The sequence below is a fragment of the Plasmopara halstedii genome (genome assembly GCF_900000015.1).
Source record: "Plasmopara halstedii genome assembly, contig: Scaffold_650, whole genome shotgun sequence".
Lineage (NCBI taxonomy): Eukaryota > Oomycota > Peronosporomycetes > Peronosporales > Peronosporaceae > Plasmopara > Plasmopara halstedii.
In genome coordinates this window covers 1,481,082-1,496,025 of record NW_020187567.1, presented here as the reverse complement: position 1 = coordinate 1,496,025, position 14,944 = coordinate 1,481,082, and the positions used below count along the sequence as shown (strand labels likewise).

The 14,944-nt window shown below is 47.4% G+C and overlaps 1 protein-coding gene across 1 annotated transcript; it reads right to left on the bottom strand.

Annotated features, from left to right (window-relative positions):
* Positions 1–2,394: 2,394 nt before the first annotated feature.
* PHALS_12930 (uncharacterized protein) lies at positions 2,395–2,613 on the bottom strand (the record flags this gene model as incomplete). Its single annotated transcript, XM_024728579.1, has 2 exons — positions 2,395–2,458; positions 2,522–2,613. 2 exons carry the CDS (start codon positions 2,611–2,613, stop codon positions 2,395–2,397), a joined length of 156 nt encoding a protein of 51 aa, XP_024579043.1.
* Positions 2,614–14,944: the final 12,331 nt, after the last annotated feature.

Sequence of the window (14,944 nt, the reverse complement as noted above, 5' to 3'; positions counted from 1 at the left end):
GAAGGGGGGGGGGGGGGCGGAGCGGGCGTCCCCTCTGCTTCTCTGTGGCTAATCCACAGTCTTCATCCGACTCGGACTGCGCTTGAAGAATGTGGAAAAGCTTTTCTCGCTAATGTTCCAGAGGCTGATTGAGCTGACCGAGCGAGTCGTCGACGCGACCACTCGTGAAGAATAATTGACAGGTCGCTCGCGAAGTTCGCAACTTTCCCTGACGTCATAGAAACTCTCCTGGGAATGCAATCGAGAATCGGATCATCGTTTGGAGCAGGCTCTGCACGCTCTTCCTCCTGCTGCGACTGCTTCCGATGATGATAAGGGGTCTCCTGCCAAGCGATCTCGCTCTGTTTTGGGCGTTTCCGATTTTTCTCGTCATTTGGAGGATGTTGCAGAGGCGATGACATCACGGGGCTCAACGTTTAACCCTCGTGCTGAAGCCATGACTCTACAGCCACCTATGTATGCCCCTGAATTACATTTAGGTCGGAAATCGCGTCGTCGCAATGTTAGGGCTTGAGAAAACCTATGTAGAACATTGGATGTGCTCATAGCAAGCTTGGTAAGTTGATAGTGTAAGTATTCCTATTGCAAGACACTACTTGAAATGGACCGATGTAGCAAGGCAATAGCTTTGAGCTTCCCAAACTTGAGACTGCATCGTCTGTTAGGTTCTTAGTACTTCTTAGTACTTCTTAGTACATAATCGCTCATAATGAAAGAAAATTAACCTTGACGACCTCGTCTATCTGCGTATTCCTTTTGCAGATTTTGCGCATTCGCTATGACATCTCGCACCCGTGTGATCACATTAAACGACTCATGATGAATGAGACTAGAGTGCTCTTATACTTGCGCTTCACATTAACATCATTGATTGTATCAATTTGGGAGGCAAAGATTTGCCGAGCTCCTCCCACACTCACATCGGAGACACCACCCATCGCAAAAAGCAGTAATTGCGGGTGTCGCAAGTCACTCATAAAAAATGGCGTGAATTCAGTGGATGAATGAACCAAATTGTTTATAGGAAACTCAACCAATGGTCGAACCGAATTGCGGGATATTCCTCACAGTAGCTTCTCAACACATTACTGAACACTAAGTTGGCATGTTCTGTTTGCCCATCGGTCTCGGGGCGTATACAAACGAGCGCCAAGAATTCGAAACGATTCTCTTTAAAAGACACTCGTAAATCGTGTAACACGATCAGAGACAATAACGTCTGACAACCCGTGGTTGCGAAATGGAATTGCTACACAGAGCGATGCGAACCATCTTGCTGAGTCTGTCACCAAAGACGAGCACCCCATTGTTGTCATCAACATTCGCGGGGAAACCAAAGAAAGTTGAGATCGAGTGACTTCTTGCAAACATTATGAACAGGGTACTCTGCGGTGGCACCTGCGTGTGCTGTCCACTCTTTACATGCTGACAGACACCTCATGTCTTCACATAGCGTGCCACTCACTTGTACATGTGGAACACCAAACCCGGGCACTAAGTACCTGGTAAGTCCTCTCACGGCTCGAAAAACCGGCCATCGGTTTACCATGCTCCTCGTACACAATCGTGTACTTCATATCATCGGTTAAGGGAACCACAATCCGTGGCTTGACGCCATGTGCAACTTTATAGTTAAGGATACCATCTATCCATTTATAACGATGCAGCCATGATTTCAAGCGACCAGGAAGCTTGTCATGAAACTCCATCTCACTCGGTGACAGTGCTCTGATCATTACATCACACTGTTTATCCTCAACATATACTCGACGTATCATATCCAATATATCGTTTTATTATGCGCTAGTTCATAACCAGGATGACGTGACAATACGTCTGCCTGTATGTTCAGTACCCTGGCTTGTGCGCGACGTGGAGTTGAATTCAGCAAAGAATGACACCAGCGAGCCATTTGCTTTGACAAGTGAGGCGACTGAACTGCATAGAGCAAGCTTGCGTGATCCATGTAGCGATAAACGAGGTTGAATCCAACAGGTGAACACGAAACTTCACCAGAGCATATTTTATTGCCAAAAAAATTCTTCTGCCTAGTCTTAGGCAGAAGAATGTTCCCTGGCTCCAGGTATCGCGATTAAAATGACGCGACACGATCGTGATCTTCTGGGAACTTCTGCAAAAGCGCACAATCGATGATTAAGATGGACCACAGTTTTCAGCTTACAACTTAGCACATTCTTGCGCACATCGGTACCTGACACATCATAGTAGGGTTTCCTCATATCTTGCAATAGCGCCTTCCAATAGAATACACACCATACCATCCATATTTAAATCAAGTCTAAGCCCACTTGCCGAGGTGAAACATCCGCAAGAGGCACTATTTTGGGCGCCATGTGCACGGGATCATCTAGTCCTATAGACATCCTTAGGACCTCAGCCTTGATGAGCCAATTTCGTTAAATCGGCCAGCTTGATATGGTCGAGCAGTAAGATACGGCTACCTCAAGGGGCACTACACAACCCAATATATATTGAGATAGATCGAGGGACAATACTGTACCCAAGACCCGAGCATACAATATTCTCGGCGTGGAACTGAAAGCTTAATGGTGCACCCGCCAGCAGAGCATTAATCTTAGCTGAATAACGCATTCGCCATCTAAAGGGTGATACATACAGCTGACTTCATTTCATCGTATAGCGTCGAGTATAATTGCCCGACGCCCCGGAATTAATAAGGATCTTTCATGGCTTCTCAAAGCCCTTCACGGTCGCTATTACGACCACCATGCCCGACTTGCATACACGTTCCGTGTTCAAGAGCACGAAACTCTTCGGGGCTGGACCCTGCTGCCCTTTACCTCTTTGAGGCTCCACAGAACTCCGTTCTTCCCCAGTATGGCGCCCCGCCCCTACTGAGTTTTGTCTTTCCCCACGACAAAGCAGACTGGTTAGAAGCGGGACGTTAGTTTGATAGACGTTGACGCGCCTTCCACAGGGTTCAACTTGTTCGAAGGTGACGGGTGTCTCCACCGAAAAAACACCGTTGGGTATTCAGACGCTGGTCAGCTGCTGGAGCTCCTCCTCCTCTTTATCTGCATAGCTAAGATCCATTGGCTCAGGCCCGCTCGACGAGCTCTGAGGGTGTGTATTTCAACTAAGTCGTGCCGACGTCAAGCTGAATTTGGCAATCAATGCCATGTTCACCTCTTCTTCAAAAGAAGACAGACGCACACGGTAGATTTCCATTCTGACCACGCCAGTGCGGAGGCCCTCTATAAAGACGGTCACTGCGACTCCCTCGATCAGAGGATCGGCTGTCATTCCGGCAATGAGAGTTTGCAACTCTTGGACAAAGTCCATCAACTCCTTCTTGTACTGTCGGGTGGTAAGGAAATGTGATCACAAGTGATATCCCGATTTAGGCGGCGAGAACACTCGTGAAAGTTGCGGCTTTTGCTCCGTCCAGGAGGTAAACGCCGCTTCGACCGAAGGGCCACACGTCTATACTCATTTTTGCGCTCGACCTTCGAGCTTGGAGATAGCTAGCACCACGCGCTGTTGCTCATTATCGAACATGGGATGCCATGGCCATCTCGGCCTCTCCCACCTGGAGCAGGATATTTTCCCCATTCTTACCCTCGAAAGTCTTAACGCTGACCATGACTGGCCTGGGTCGGGAGGAGTCATCTTCTGCTGTTGGCGCTGTAGCAGAGCATTTTAATCATCGGAAAACGACTCTAGGTGCGCGCTTATTACTTCTATCCTTGCAAAGCAAGGCGTTGCACGCCCTCAGGGCCAAGGAGAGACATCAGCTTTTTAAGCCCGTCGTGTATGCCCTGGGGCAAATAGATGAGCTGCTGTATCCTCACAGAGGATCAGTCGTAACGGCTCAGGTGTAGATTGACTACGAGTGCTACCAAGTTCTGCAGGGCTAGCTTAGACTTTTGCTTAGAGGAAGCTAAGCTAAAATCGGTGAATTTGCTTTCTATACTAGAACTGTAATGAGTGTAGCGGATCGCAATCCGCAAACTCCAAAAGTACCCAAAATCTTAACCCAAGGCAAATACACTCTTTCACTCAAAATTCAAACAGCATTTCTTTTGTTTTATCTGCTGCAGAATTGCCTACATCTAAAATCTTAGGTTTCCCAATTTTATAGTAAGCGTATGCATAACTACTGGTAGCCCCGCCACAAAGTTACTTCTTGTTGAGGTGTAGCTACACCATTGCGTGGTCACACCATTTTGTGTGACCCACCTCTCTATACCAGGGTACGTGAACCTCGTTTCAGTTTGATTCGCTCGATGTCACAAACAATACCAAGGAATTTGTGTGCACTAACTACAACCTCTGAACCATCCTTGACGGAGAGGCCGAAAGTTATATCCTTGAAAGTGTATCATGGCTTGGTTTACTGACCGTCCCTGGAATCAAAAGCCACGCATCTGGCTGAGGAGCTGAAAGCGCGGTTGAGTGACATCCTCACTGTTCGCTTAGCGACGTGGACTTGTGTCACTGTGCCGAGGGTCCTTGTGGACCTACGTGTCAAGTTCCTTGACTTTGATAGCGTGGAGCGCTGTCTAGTCGTAGACTTGGATGCAAGGTTTGACCTTATCCTTGGAATAGCATGGATGAAACACCATGATCCATGGATTGATTGAAGGTCGAAGACCTTGGGCGCTATGCGCACGTCTCTTGGTGGAGCTTTGGTGAGTCATGCACTCACCTCTGCTAGGATACAGAAGTGCTATAAGTGCGGGCACTGGACCGGTACGGTCATTTTGCTGGATATCGGAGTATCCGAGTTGTCAAACACCAAAAGTGTTTTGGACAGAAGTCCCGAGCGTGGCTCGCGGGCCGAATGTGGAGTGGCACGTAACCCACTGAGCATTGATCACGTTACGAAGCAGTTGCTGTATAAAGAGTTGCATGGTCGGCTGAGGTCCGAGGCATCTTTGACAAGACCCTTCTGATGCGCGTGGAGTGCCACGTTATCCACTTGACGAAGTTGTCGGAAATAGCAGCTCTTATATAACATCAAGTCTCCGGTAGAGCAGGAAGTGGGGACACTGGATGACGCTCAGTGACTGTTCCCACTGGTTTCGCCAAGGCGTACAACCTCTGTGGAGAGGCGATGGCGACGCCGTATGGTATCTGCAAGACATCGGGCGTCGATCCTGCCCAGGGTGTGTCTACCGTAGACGATAGCGCACAGCTATATACACTTGTCAGCAGTACGACGGGAGAGAAAGACGGCGATGCACCCTCGAGACTATTCCCACGATTGATGCTCTTCTTGAGTTGGGCGAGATGTCCTTTGAAGGGTTTGACGGTGCCTTGAAGGCAGGCAATTTAGCCGAGGTGGTCATTATACGACCGAACGAGGAGATTAACTCGTCGTTGCTTCTGGATAAAGCTGTCCTGGAGGACACCCAAGGGGGCTGAGCGCACGACCAGGATCGTCGATTTAAAAGGATTCCTTAGATCCGTACTTTTCGTGCTTAAGGTATTCCAAGATGTCGTCCTTAAAGACCCGCCGTCGGTCCTACCAACGGACCGAGGTGTGCGTCGTGAGATCGACCTGGTTCCGGGGACCAAATACTGCCTAACACACCAATGGCCCCTGCCCAAGGAGCAGTGTGACGTCATTGACGCTTTTTTTCGTGTGAATACGATGCAAGAATGGTGTGCGAGAGCAAGTCTTTCCATTCGACACCCACGTTTTGTGTCCGGAAGCCGAATGGCAAGTTGCGTATCGTTCACTTCTAATAAGCTAAACGCTGCCATCATTCCGGTACAGACGCCGATTCCTAGGAGGGATGTCCTCCATAACAATGTGGTTGGCTGTACAAGTACAGTGCACTCGACTTGGTCGATGGGTATTACCAATTGCCCATGAGAGCGAGTGATATCCGCTGATAGCGGTAAGTACTCCGAGCGGCATTCTCTGGGAGTAGCTAGTGATGCCCCAAGGACTGTCAAATGCACCAGCAAAATCTAATCGTACTTCGACGACATCGTCGTGCACAGTCGTGCGGGGCACGGGAGGAGAGATGAGGTAAGTCACATCGTTTATTTAAGAGCGGTGCTCGAGTGCATGCGCACGATTAAGCTGTATGCTATTGGCGATTAGTAAATCTTTGGCGCCAAAGTAATCTCCTTTCTAGGGTGCTTCATTGGGAATCGTGGCCTTCGAGCGGATCCCGCTAAGGTCAAGGCCATTGTAAACTGGCCGATTTAAAAAACCCAAAGAACTTGCGCAAGTGGCTTGGCCTCGCCAGCACATTGCACAAGTATAGCACGAATTATGCGGAAGTGGCACGGCCATGGTCGAATCTCCTTAAGAAGGATACGCAATGGTGTTGGAACACCGATCGTCGCGAGGTTTTGACAGGGTTAAAGACAGCCTTCATCTTACACCAAAAATGGAGTTGCCAGACCCCGGGCTTCCCTTCAGTGTCGTCTGTGACGCTTTGGACTTTGCAATCGGCTGTGCACTGCTGCAAGCAGACGCTGAGGGGCGACATTGGGTAATCGCGTTCGAATCTTGCCAGCTTAAAGCTGCAGAGAGAAACTACCAGTTCGCGACAAGGATTTACTTGCTATAAAGTATGCACTTGTCAAGTTCAGGCTTCGACTGCTGGGTTCCAAGCCGTTTATGATCCTCACAGACCATACGTCACTACGCACTGCGACTCAGTTGTCTCACCCCGTAGAGGATGGCCAGGTGGCTCTTCTTCCTCGAAGAATATAATTTCAAAGAAAACTATTAGCCAGGAAAGCAGCATGCTCTGGCTGATGCGTTGTTACGCAGACTGAATTGGGGGTTTGCTCATGTCACGTCGGTGACGCCGTCAGTAATCGATTTTATATATGCCTAGTACGAGGGTGATAATATGTGCGTATCGCTGCTACAGGCTTACGAGAGCACGGAGTTTGGAGACTCGGACATAGGTTGTTGTCGCGACTGCGTACCGATATTCATTGAATGATGGATCTTTGTATTTTAGCACCGACTTGACGAATGCGCCACACATCGTGATTTCTAATGACGATGATTTGAAGTTTCGTATCTTCTATGAGGCCCACGACACCCCACTCAGTGAAATCGCGGTCGTGAGAGGACCTACAGCTCTGTGAGTTGTCATAATTGGTGGTCCAAGCTGTACAAATGGACGAGCAGCTCCTATGTGCGCACGTGTGAGACGTGTTCATGGGTAAAACTCTCTCCGAATGCAGCAGCGCCGCTTGCGAGTGTGCCGGTACCCTCTGGGCGTTGGCAGTCCATGAGTATGGACTTTGAGTTTATCCTGCCAATGGACTCGGCGCCCAGCACGGGTGTGGTGGTCTTCATCGACTGTCTGAGCAAGACGGCTCATCTTGCGGCAGTGCCGGACACTACGACGGGGTTTGTACAGCGACCCTGTTTGTGGAATGTGTCTTTCGACAACATAGACTCCCGAAGTAAATTGGCTCTGACAAAGACCCACGATTTACTGGGAAGTTTTGATCGACGATCTTCAAGGTGCTGAGCACTAAGCTAGATATGTCAAGAGCGGGCCATTTGCATAAAACTGATCAAACTGAGCGCGCGAATCGCGTCGTCGAGGACGCCCTTTGTAATTTCTGCGCTGAGTCGTTGAGTCGCTAGAGAGCCATGCTGCCACTCGTGGAGTTCGCTCTGAAAAATGCAGTGCATGCGTCTACCGGCTACACGCCGTTCTACGGCAACGGGATCATACATCCTAGCGTCCCGCTGACGCCGCCATCCCATGATTTACAGGATTGGTGGTGAAGGAATAGCCGAGCGGCTGGCTGATGCCAGCCCCCTCACTGCTCGTAAGGAAGTCGATGACTTCCTGCCCATCAGACTGAGCGTCTTACGACACGTTCGCGATGTGATGGCTGACAGCCAAGATATGCAAAAAGAATATGCAGACGAAAGATGCAGAAGAAATGTTAAGAGCTTTGAGGTCGGCGACGTGTTTTTTTAATGCAAAAAACTTCCTACACATGCGGTCTCTGCCGTCTTTAAGACTAAGCTCCGTCAATTATTACCTTTGAAGGTTGTGGTAAAGCGGGATCTTGCGTATACACTAAACCTTCCGAAACGGATGCACATCCACCCGGTGTTTTATGTAGGCTTAAGCTGACCAGGATCCGACGCAAGTGAACGCGGAAGCGATGGCTCCAGGGCGGCACCCAAAGGCGCTCTACCACCTAGAACTATTTTTGAGCATAAAGTGGGGCGATCTCCATCTCCTGCGGTGCCAAGCGCCCTTATCTTTAAATGGAGCGACACATTTCGTCCGCTCGACGGCTAGGAGCCGCTCCGACAGAGCTTGATAGACCTCAAAGTGAGGCAGCCGTTGCACATCGTGCTCCAATCCTTCCAGATCTTCCGCACAGCGGTATGTGACCCCAGTATGACTCTCAGCGAGGTTCTGCTCGCGACGGACTTTGTCCTCAAGAGCACGAAGAACATCGGGAGTCACAGGACAAACCAAATTGTCATCGTCCGCCGCCGACTCGTCTCGATGAGAATGGTGGCGTCCATTATCACGTGGAACGTCTTGTGTGTCGACGTCGTCGCCAGGGTCAAATCCAGTATTGTGTGAATTGGCGGGGATACCCCGACTTCACAAAGTCGGGGGTTGAAGTGCCACTTCGGAAAGACCGCCTTGACGTCGTGGACGCTTATGATCAATAGGATCGTGACGTTCCGCATCGTCGTACACCCCACGCTTCTCGGCATAGCCAATAAAGCCGAAGGACCATGAGCTGAGCTCAAGCGATGGCCCTGAGCTGCTGTGGAGGCAGACTCACCAGGCTCGCGAGAGCGTGAGGGATCAACTCATACGTCGCAGGGTGACAACCCGAAGGAAGTCGCAAACTGGAATTGAAGATGGCACTCCACACGTCTACCTCCCTGTGGCTAAACTTGTATAGCGAAAAATGTTTCCGGTGCTGCTGCACCCATCGCTCAAAGAGCTCTTCGTCATCTGTTACGGTTTCACCAGGGCCAAACACCACAGAAAAAGTCCGCATCGCGGGTATAGAAGCGCCTCCTCTTTGAGCACCAAGTCGAGTGCGGTACGTATCCATCGGTAGTTCTTGAGGAAACAGTAAGCGAGCTCGTGGAGCATTTCGTTTGTCAAGCTCAGTTTGAGTAGACGAGAGGGGCCCGACTACGTAGATGCTTAACGATCGAGTGATTGCGTCCTTTACTTCTGCAGCGGGATCCGCCGATCGGAAGCCGTATTCCACACGAGGGTGAAGGACCGACCGTGGATGCGCGCGCATTAGAGCCGCCCTGCGAGTTGCCTCTAGCTGCTGCTTCTGTGCCCCGTCGAGAATATTGGTAATGATCCTACCTCCTTCGGAAGTCAAGCGTTTGCTAAACTGGTACGGCGTCCGCAAGGTTCGAGCAGGGCTCACGTCGCGCCGCTGGGGCACCTCGCCCTTTTCTTCTTCCCATCCTGGGAAATGAGTATCCGACTCGTAGTCGACTTCCTTCAAATTCTCGATGAGATAATCCATCGCCCGTGGCGGGTGCAGTGCGTGGTGATCGGTTACCGAGAGCTTGGGCTGTGCTTCCCTTGAAGCAGCGGACATACTGTCCGGAATTGCACCGTGCGCAAGAGACAAAGAAGGGCTCTACCCACTGGTGCTCTCGGTGCCAGCGAGGCTGGGTGTCCTTCGTGACTTCAGCACAGGGCTCATTGAGCAGACAAATGAAAGAAGGCTCTGGTGGTGTTGTGGTGTCTTAGACACGCGAGCCTCTTTCAAGGCAACAGTTGAATGTTTCACAATCTTGACGGGGGAGAGTGCAACGGGGTCACACACGATGGTGTGATCACACAAAGGTGTAGGTTGTGATCCACACAATCATGTGGGTTACAAAAGATGATGTGACCACACAATGGTGTGGCCACACTTAAGCATTAAGTCAGTACGTGGCTGAGACAGCCAGTAGTTACACATTTTCTGTTTCGTTAGGAAAACCTATTGATTTATATATAGGCGGCTTTGCCGCAGATAAAACCGAGAAATACAGTTTGCACTTTAAACGGCTAAGTTAGTTACCCTTGGTTAGGGGTGCAGTTACTCTTGAAGTAAGCGGAGTGCGATTCGCTACACTCGTGCTGATTCTAAATTTAGAAGAAGGTCGACGACCTTAACTTAGTTTCATCTCAGCGAAAGCGCTACAGCAGCCCCGCTGAACATTGCAGTAAAGTGGTATATCTTTCTTTCAATGAGAAATGAGGGGTGCCGACCGACTAAGTCTCGAGCACTGAAAAAATTGCTGCCGACAATAATGCTTCTTGAAGTATACCCTCTCTTAAAAAAACTGTTTACGCTGAAAACGAAAGTGCATCTAGACACTTATAAGCATGCTCAATTTGCAACTCGCCGATCGTCTTTCTGACTGTAAAGATTTTTTCTCTATCACCAGATTCACTATTTTCTTGAGCAAAACAAAAACAGCAATGAAGTCGCAAATTTTTCGATAAGAGCGATTGGTGTGTTACTTAGTATCATGATTTCGGAGGCAAAATCAAACACATGATTATAATTCTGATTTGGGGGAAATATCCATTTCGTATCACCGTGTCGTGATTATCTATCAATACGTTTAGAAAAGTCTCAGGGGATACTCGAAGAGAGCTGAGTCTTCCCTAGCATCCATTGCCTTTCGGCTGTCTTCATTGGTAGACTCACCCAGCTTTTTCTACGGTATTGTCTAACGCTTTTCGGATACTATCTTGCTTTGTTTTGCTTGTACTACTCAGGGATAATTTCTCAAGATCTCCGAAAGCGTCTACTTGGGGCAGGGATTTAATTAGGATCGTCTTGTTTTATACCAGTAACTGCAATAACTGTTTAATATTGTTCGCCGGAAACCCGGAAACTTTCGATGCTTTGCACGGTAGGTATTTTACTCGGTTTTGCTGACTCATCTTATCTATCACTCGGTGATAGAAATAATGCTTACTATCTTAGACAAGAGTCAGGTCCTACTCATGATGTAAAGTCGTTCAGATCTGCACTTGTAATCTAGGATTTAGTTTACCTTCAAGCGTCTCAATTGGGCCAATCTTTGGTGATCGCGATACACGATCACCTTCTTCCATTTCAGGTTAGGTAAAGCTAGAGGCCCTGTCCTGGTTTCTACATCGTTAATCCTTGAAGACCGCAGCTCCCATCAACCTTTTCTTCAGAACTCCACCCGAGTCTCCCACAGAAAGTTGGTGACTATTTTGTATAAGATCGTGTTCTGCAACAAAGGTGCCACGGATTCGTGCCCGAGCCAAAAGTGCCTCTGCTTTCTAGCAGACGGTAGATTTGATGTTACCGGTCCACTTGGAGAAAATTTTACAGCATCTAGTGCTTTCGCCTTACAGCCAATCCGTAATTCAGAGCAATCTACTTGGTATAGAAGAGCATATAAGGTTGTCATTCATCATAAAAACATCGGTTATTGACGACACCAGGTAAAAAAAAACTAGTGGCTATACTCAAGGTTCCTACGTTTCCTTTTTCATCCATGTTGAATATATTCACGACGAATTGACGTGAAATTCACCAAGCGTGTTGTCCTCAGCTCGGAAAATGACTGACTTGGTTTTTGAAGCATTACATTGTACAGCAAAGCAATGGCGCTTGCCAAAAAAAGTGTGGCGTTATGACGCGTTTTTCGTCTAATACACGAGGTGGGTACTGGTCTGAAAGAGCTCGGCGCAAAATATTAGTTGCAAGCGGGGAGCCAAGCATACCTATCATAAGCAATAAACAGCCACAAATCCGCGCAAAAGCTATATCCCAGAATTGAAGTGCTGTAAGAATGTATGGTCGACTGCCCTTTGAATAAAGCACTTCACCTATATTTTATACTACTCGTTACAGCCGATGATACAGTGCAGTAAATGCTCTGTGCGCAATGCCCTGGAGTATCTGGTCCCTTCCCACGGGATCTCTAACGATAAACGGTTTGGTGACACAGTGTTTGAGCCGCTTCAGTCATTCACACGGACCTACCTAGACAAATCATTTGTCCCCATAATGCAGAGCACAGGAAACTTGGCGAACCAATTACATTTTTACTTGCGAGCAGTGCTTTATTATGCTGTTCATCAAACAGACAGGAACATATTTGGCAGGTAGATCACGCGAAGCTAACAGCTTTTGTGCATGATACAGTACCACTACTACAAAATGACATCAGAAAGTAGCCGAACCTACTTGATGCACAAACATATTATCTTCTACGTTGACTTGACATGGCCTCTCGCAGATATCCTGGTATAAGAGGGCAAAATTTGCGGTCTTCAAGGAAAAGGGAACTGGTCTCGTGAGTGTACGATTCTGGAATTCATAATCTAGTTCATCAGCTTCATGTCGTCTCTGGCTTTCGCAAGAGGCTATACTTTACTTCTACCAGATACCTATAAATATGAACGTGCAATTCAATTGGAATCTAGCCAGCTATAAACGGTTAGAAAGAGCCATCCAAGTCATGCGAAGGAGCTACTGGCTATATAGCAACGTTTTTTGTTTAAGGATCAACTGTTCGATTATGAGTCATTCGGGATACATATATATCATGCGTTGCGAAATTGTTAGCAAATTTTTCGCAGAAAATGGCAATACAAATATCCATCTTTGCCGAGTATCTCATTGAGATAACGTAAATGCCGAGTCAACCAAATGTTATAGTGGATCAGCTTTTGCATCACCCAGCCTGCGAATTGTTGCATGTCCCGATGACGATGTCGCACCTATACACACTGCAGGCGGATCAGACACAATATGCGTTAAAATATTAGGGGGCAAGGCAATTCAAATTCGAATGCTGCTTTATTGATGCTCTAGATAGCTCTCGATCGTGTCGCTTCCTTGTCCCAATACTTTTTGTATGACAGCCCCGACCGACTCAATACACTGGGTAGATGGAACCATGTAATGAGAATCTCGAGCAATATGAGACATACGATGCTTCATTGTATGACCACCTTTGGTAGAAAAAAAATACCGCTCACTGAGCGCAACGCTTTGGTGACCTAACAGCATTCCTAATGTGCGCATGTGCAAAACGTGTCATGGGTTTGATCCTCGTCGCATGCACCGCCATCCTTTACAAGTATACCGTTTTCGGGAGAATGTCCGAAGTCTGTTAGTATTAGTTCTGGTCTTGCAAACTTATATCCGGTGCAATCGGTATTGTGGTCTCTGTGGGCTGTCTGAGCAAAATGGCAATCGCGTTGCTGTCAGAGAGACTGCGGCCGGTAAAGGGCCGTCACATTTTGGCTGTTCTATGACAAACTTATTCGCCATGATTACTTGTCGTTGGCCATTGCTTCGGATCAAGATCAGCATTCATAGCAAAATTCGGTGGGCTTCTTCTCATTTGCTTGACACCAGATTGGACATGTCACTCGCAGGAAGATGGTCGATAGGCTTACAAAAAATGTGTGGGTGGAGGATATCCTCAGAAATTTTTTCTTAAATCGACCACGTTGCTGAAGCATGTTGATTGAGTTTCTAGTGAATAGCGTAGGGCATGTCTATACAGGCTTCTACCCTTTACCGCTGGTTTATCAACCTCGTATTCTTTGACACAGCTACAAGTGGCTCGATACTATTTGACTTGCCGCTTATAGCGTATTGTACCAAGCGTTTATTTGAATATGCATCTAAGCCAGACTGAGTGTTATGTGCTTAGTGTGTGACGCTACGGATGAAAAATAAAATGTGCAAAAGCAACATGCATATACCAGCGGTCGACTAATCTGACATAAATTTGTAATGAGTTTAACTTACTGAGCCTGCTTTATAATGTACTGCCTACAGCTTACAAGACTAGATTACGACTTCGTTACATTGGTTTGCTCTTCGTTCTATGTTACAAAAGCTTGAGCTATGATATTTTATAGTGAATGCGAACCTTCCTAGCAGAAGAGAGTTCATGACTCACCAAAGCTCCACTAGAAGGCGTGCGTGTAGCGCCCAAGGTCTTCGACCTCCAATCGATTTATGGCTCATCGTGTTTCCACCATGCCATACCTTGAATCCAAGTATAAGACTAAGCAGCGTTCTACGCTATCAAAGTCAAGGAAGTTTACACCGAGGTCCACAGGGACCCTCGGCACAGTGATTCAATTCCCCGTTGCTAAGCGAACAGTGACGGTGTCACTCAAGCGCGCTAATTTCATCCTACTCGCTGTCACCGATTTGGCGAACGAATAGGAGAGTTACCAGAAAGTATAGTCAAGTGATAAAATCGCCCTGTATATCTCTCGCATGTCAAGTTTGTATTATCATTAAGTACATATGGCTCTCACATTTCATTATGATCTGCAAAATAAATGCGCATGTTGATAGTAAGTTAACAAAACGAAAACGTCCCCATAGCCTATCAGCACATCAAAAATGACTTACTATTCAGCCGAGCATAATATACGTCTAAAAGTTTTAGACAGCGCGCGTCCTATTCTCGAAGCTGTTTATGATTGATGATTTTATTTTTCCAAAATAGAGAGAAGTTCTCGTCTTGCTGGTCAAGCAGGCAGTAAGTAACCTTTCGATTTTGTCTTGCACTACATATATTCAAGTGTATTGCTGTAATGGACTACACTTAGCCATTACCTAAACGTACATAGATATTGTTACGGGGTAACACGTACCATTGTATGGAGAACAGGATACACAAGATGGTGTGACCGTATGTAGGTGTGGATTACACATGTTGGTGTAATCACACAATGGTGTAGCTACACCGTAACAAGAATCCACCACGTAGAAGGACTGCCAGTAGAAATGCATATTTATAAGGTTTTACTATATAAATAATGTATTACAATATTTTATAAGGAAAACCTAAGGTTTTAGATATTGGCGGCTTTGCCGCACCTAAAACAATAAAATACTGTTTCAATTTTGAACGGGAGAGCGTTTGGCCAAGGTTCTAAGTACTCTTAGA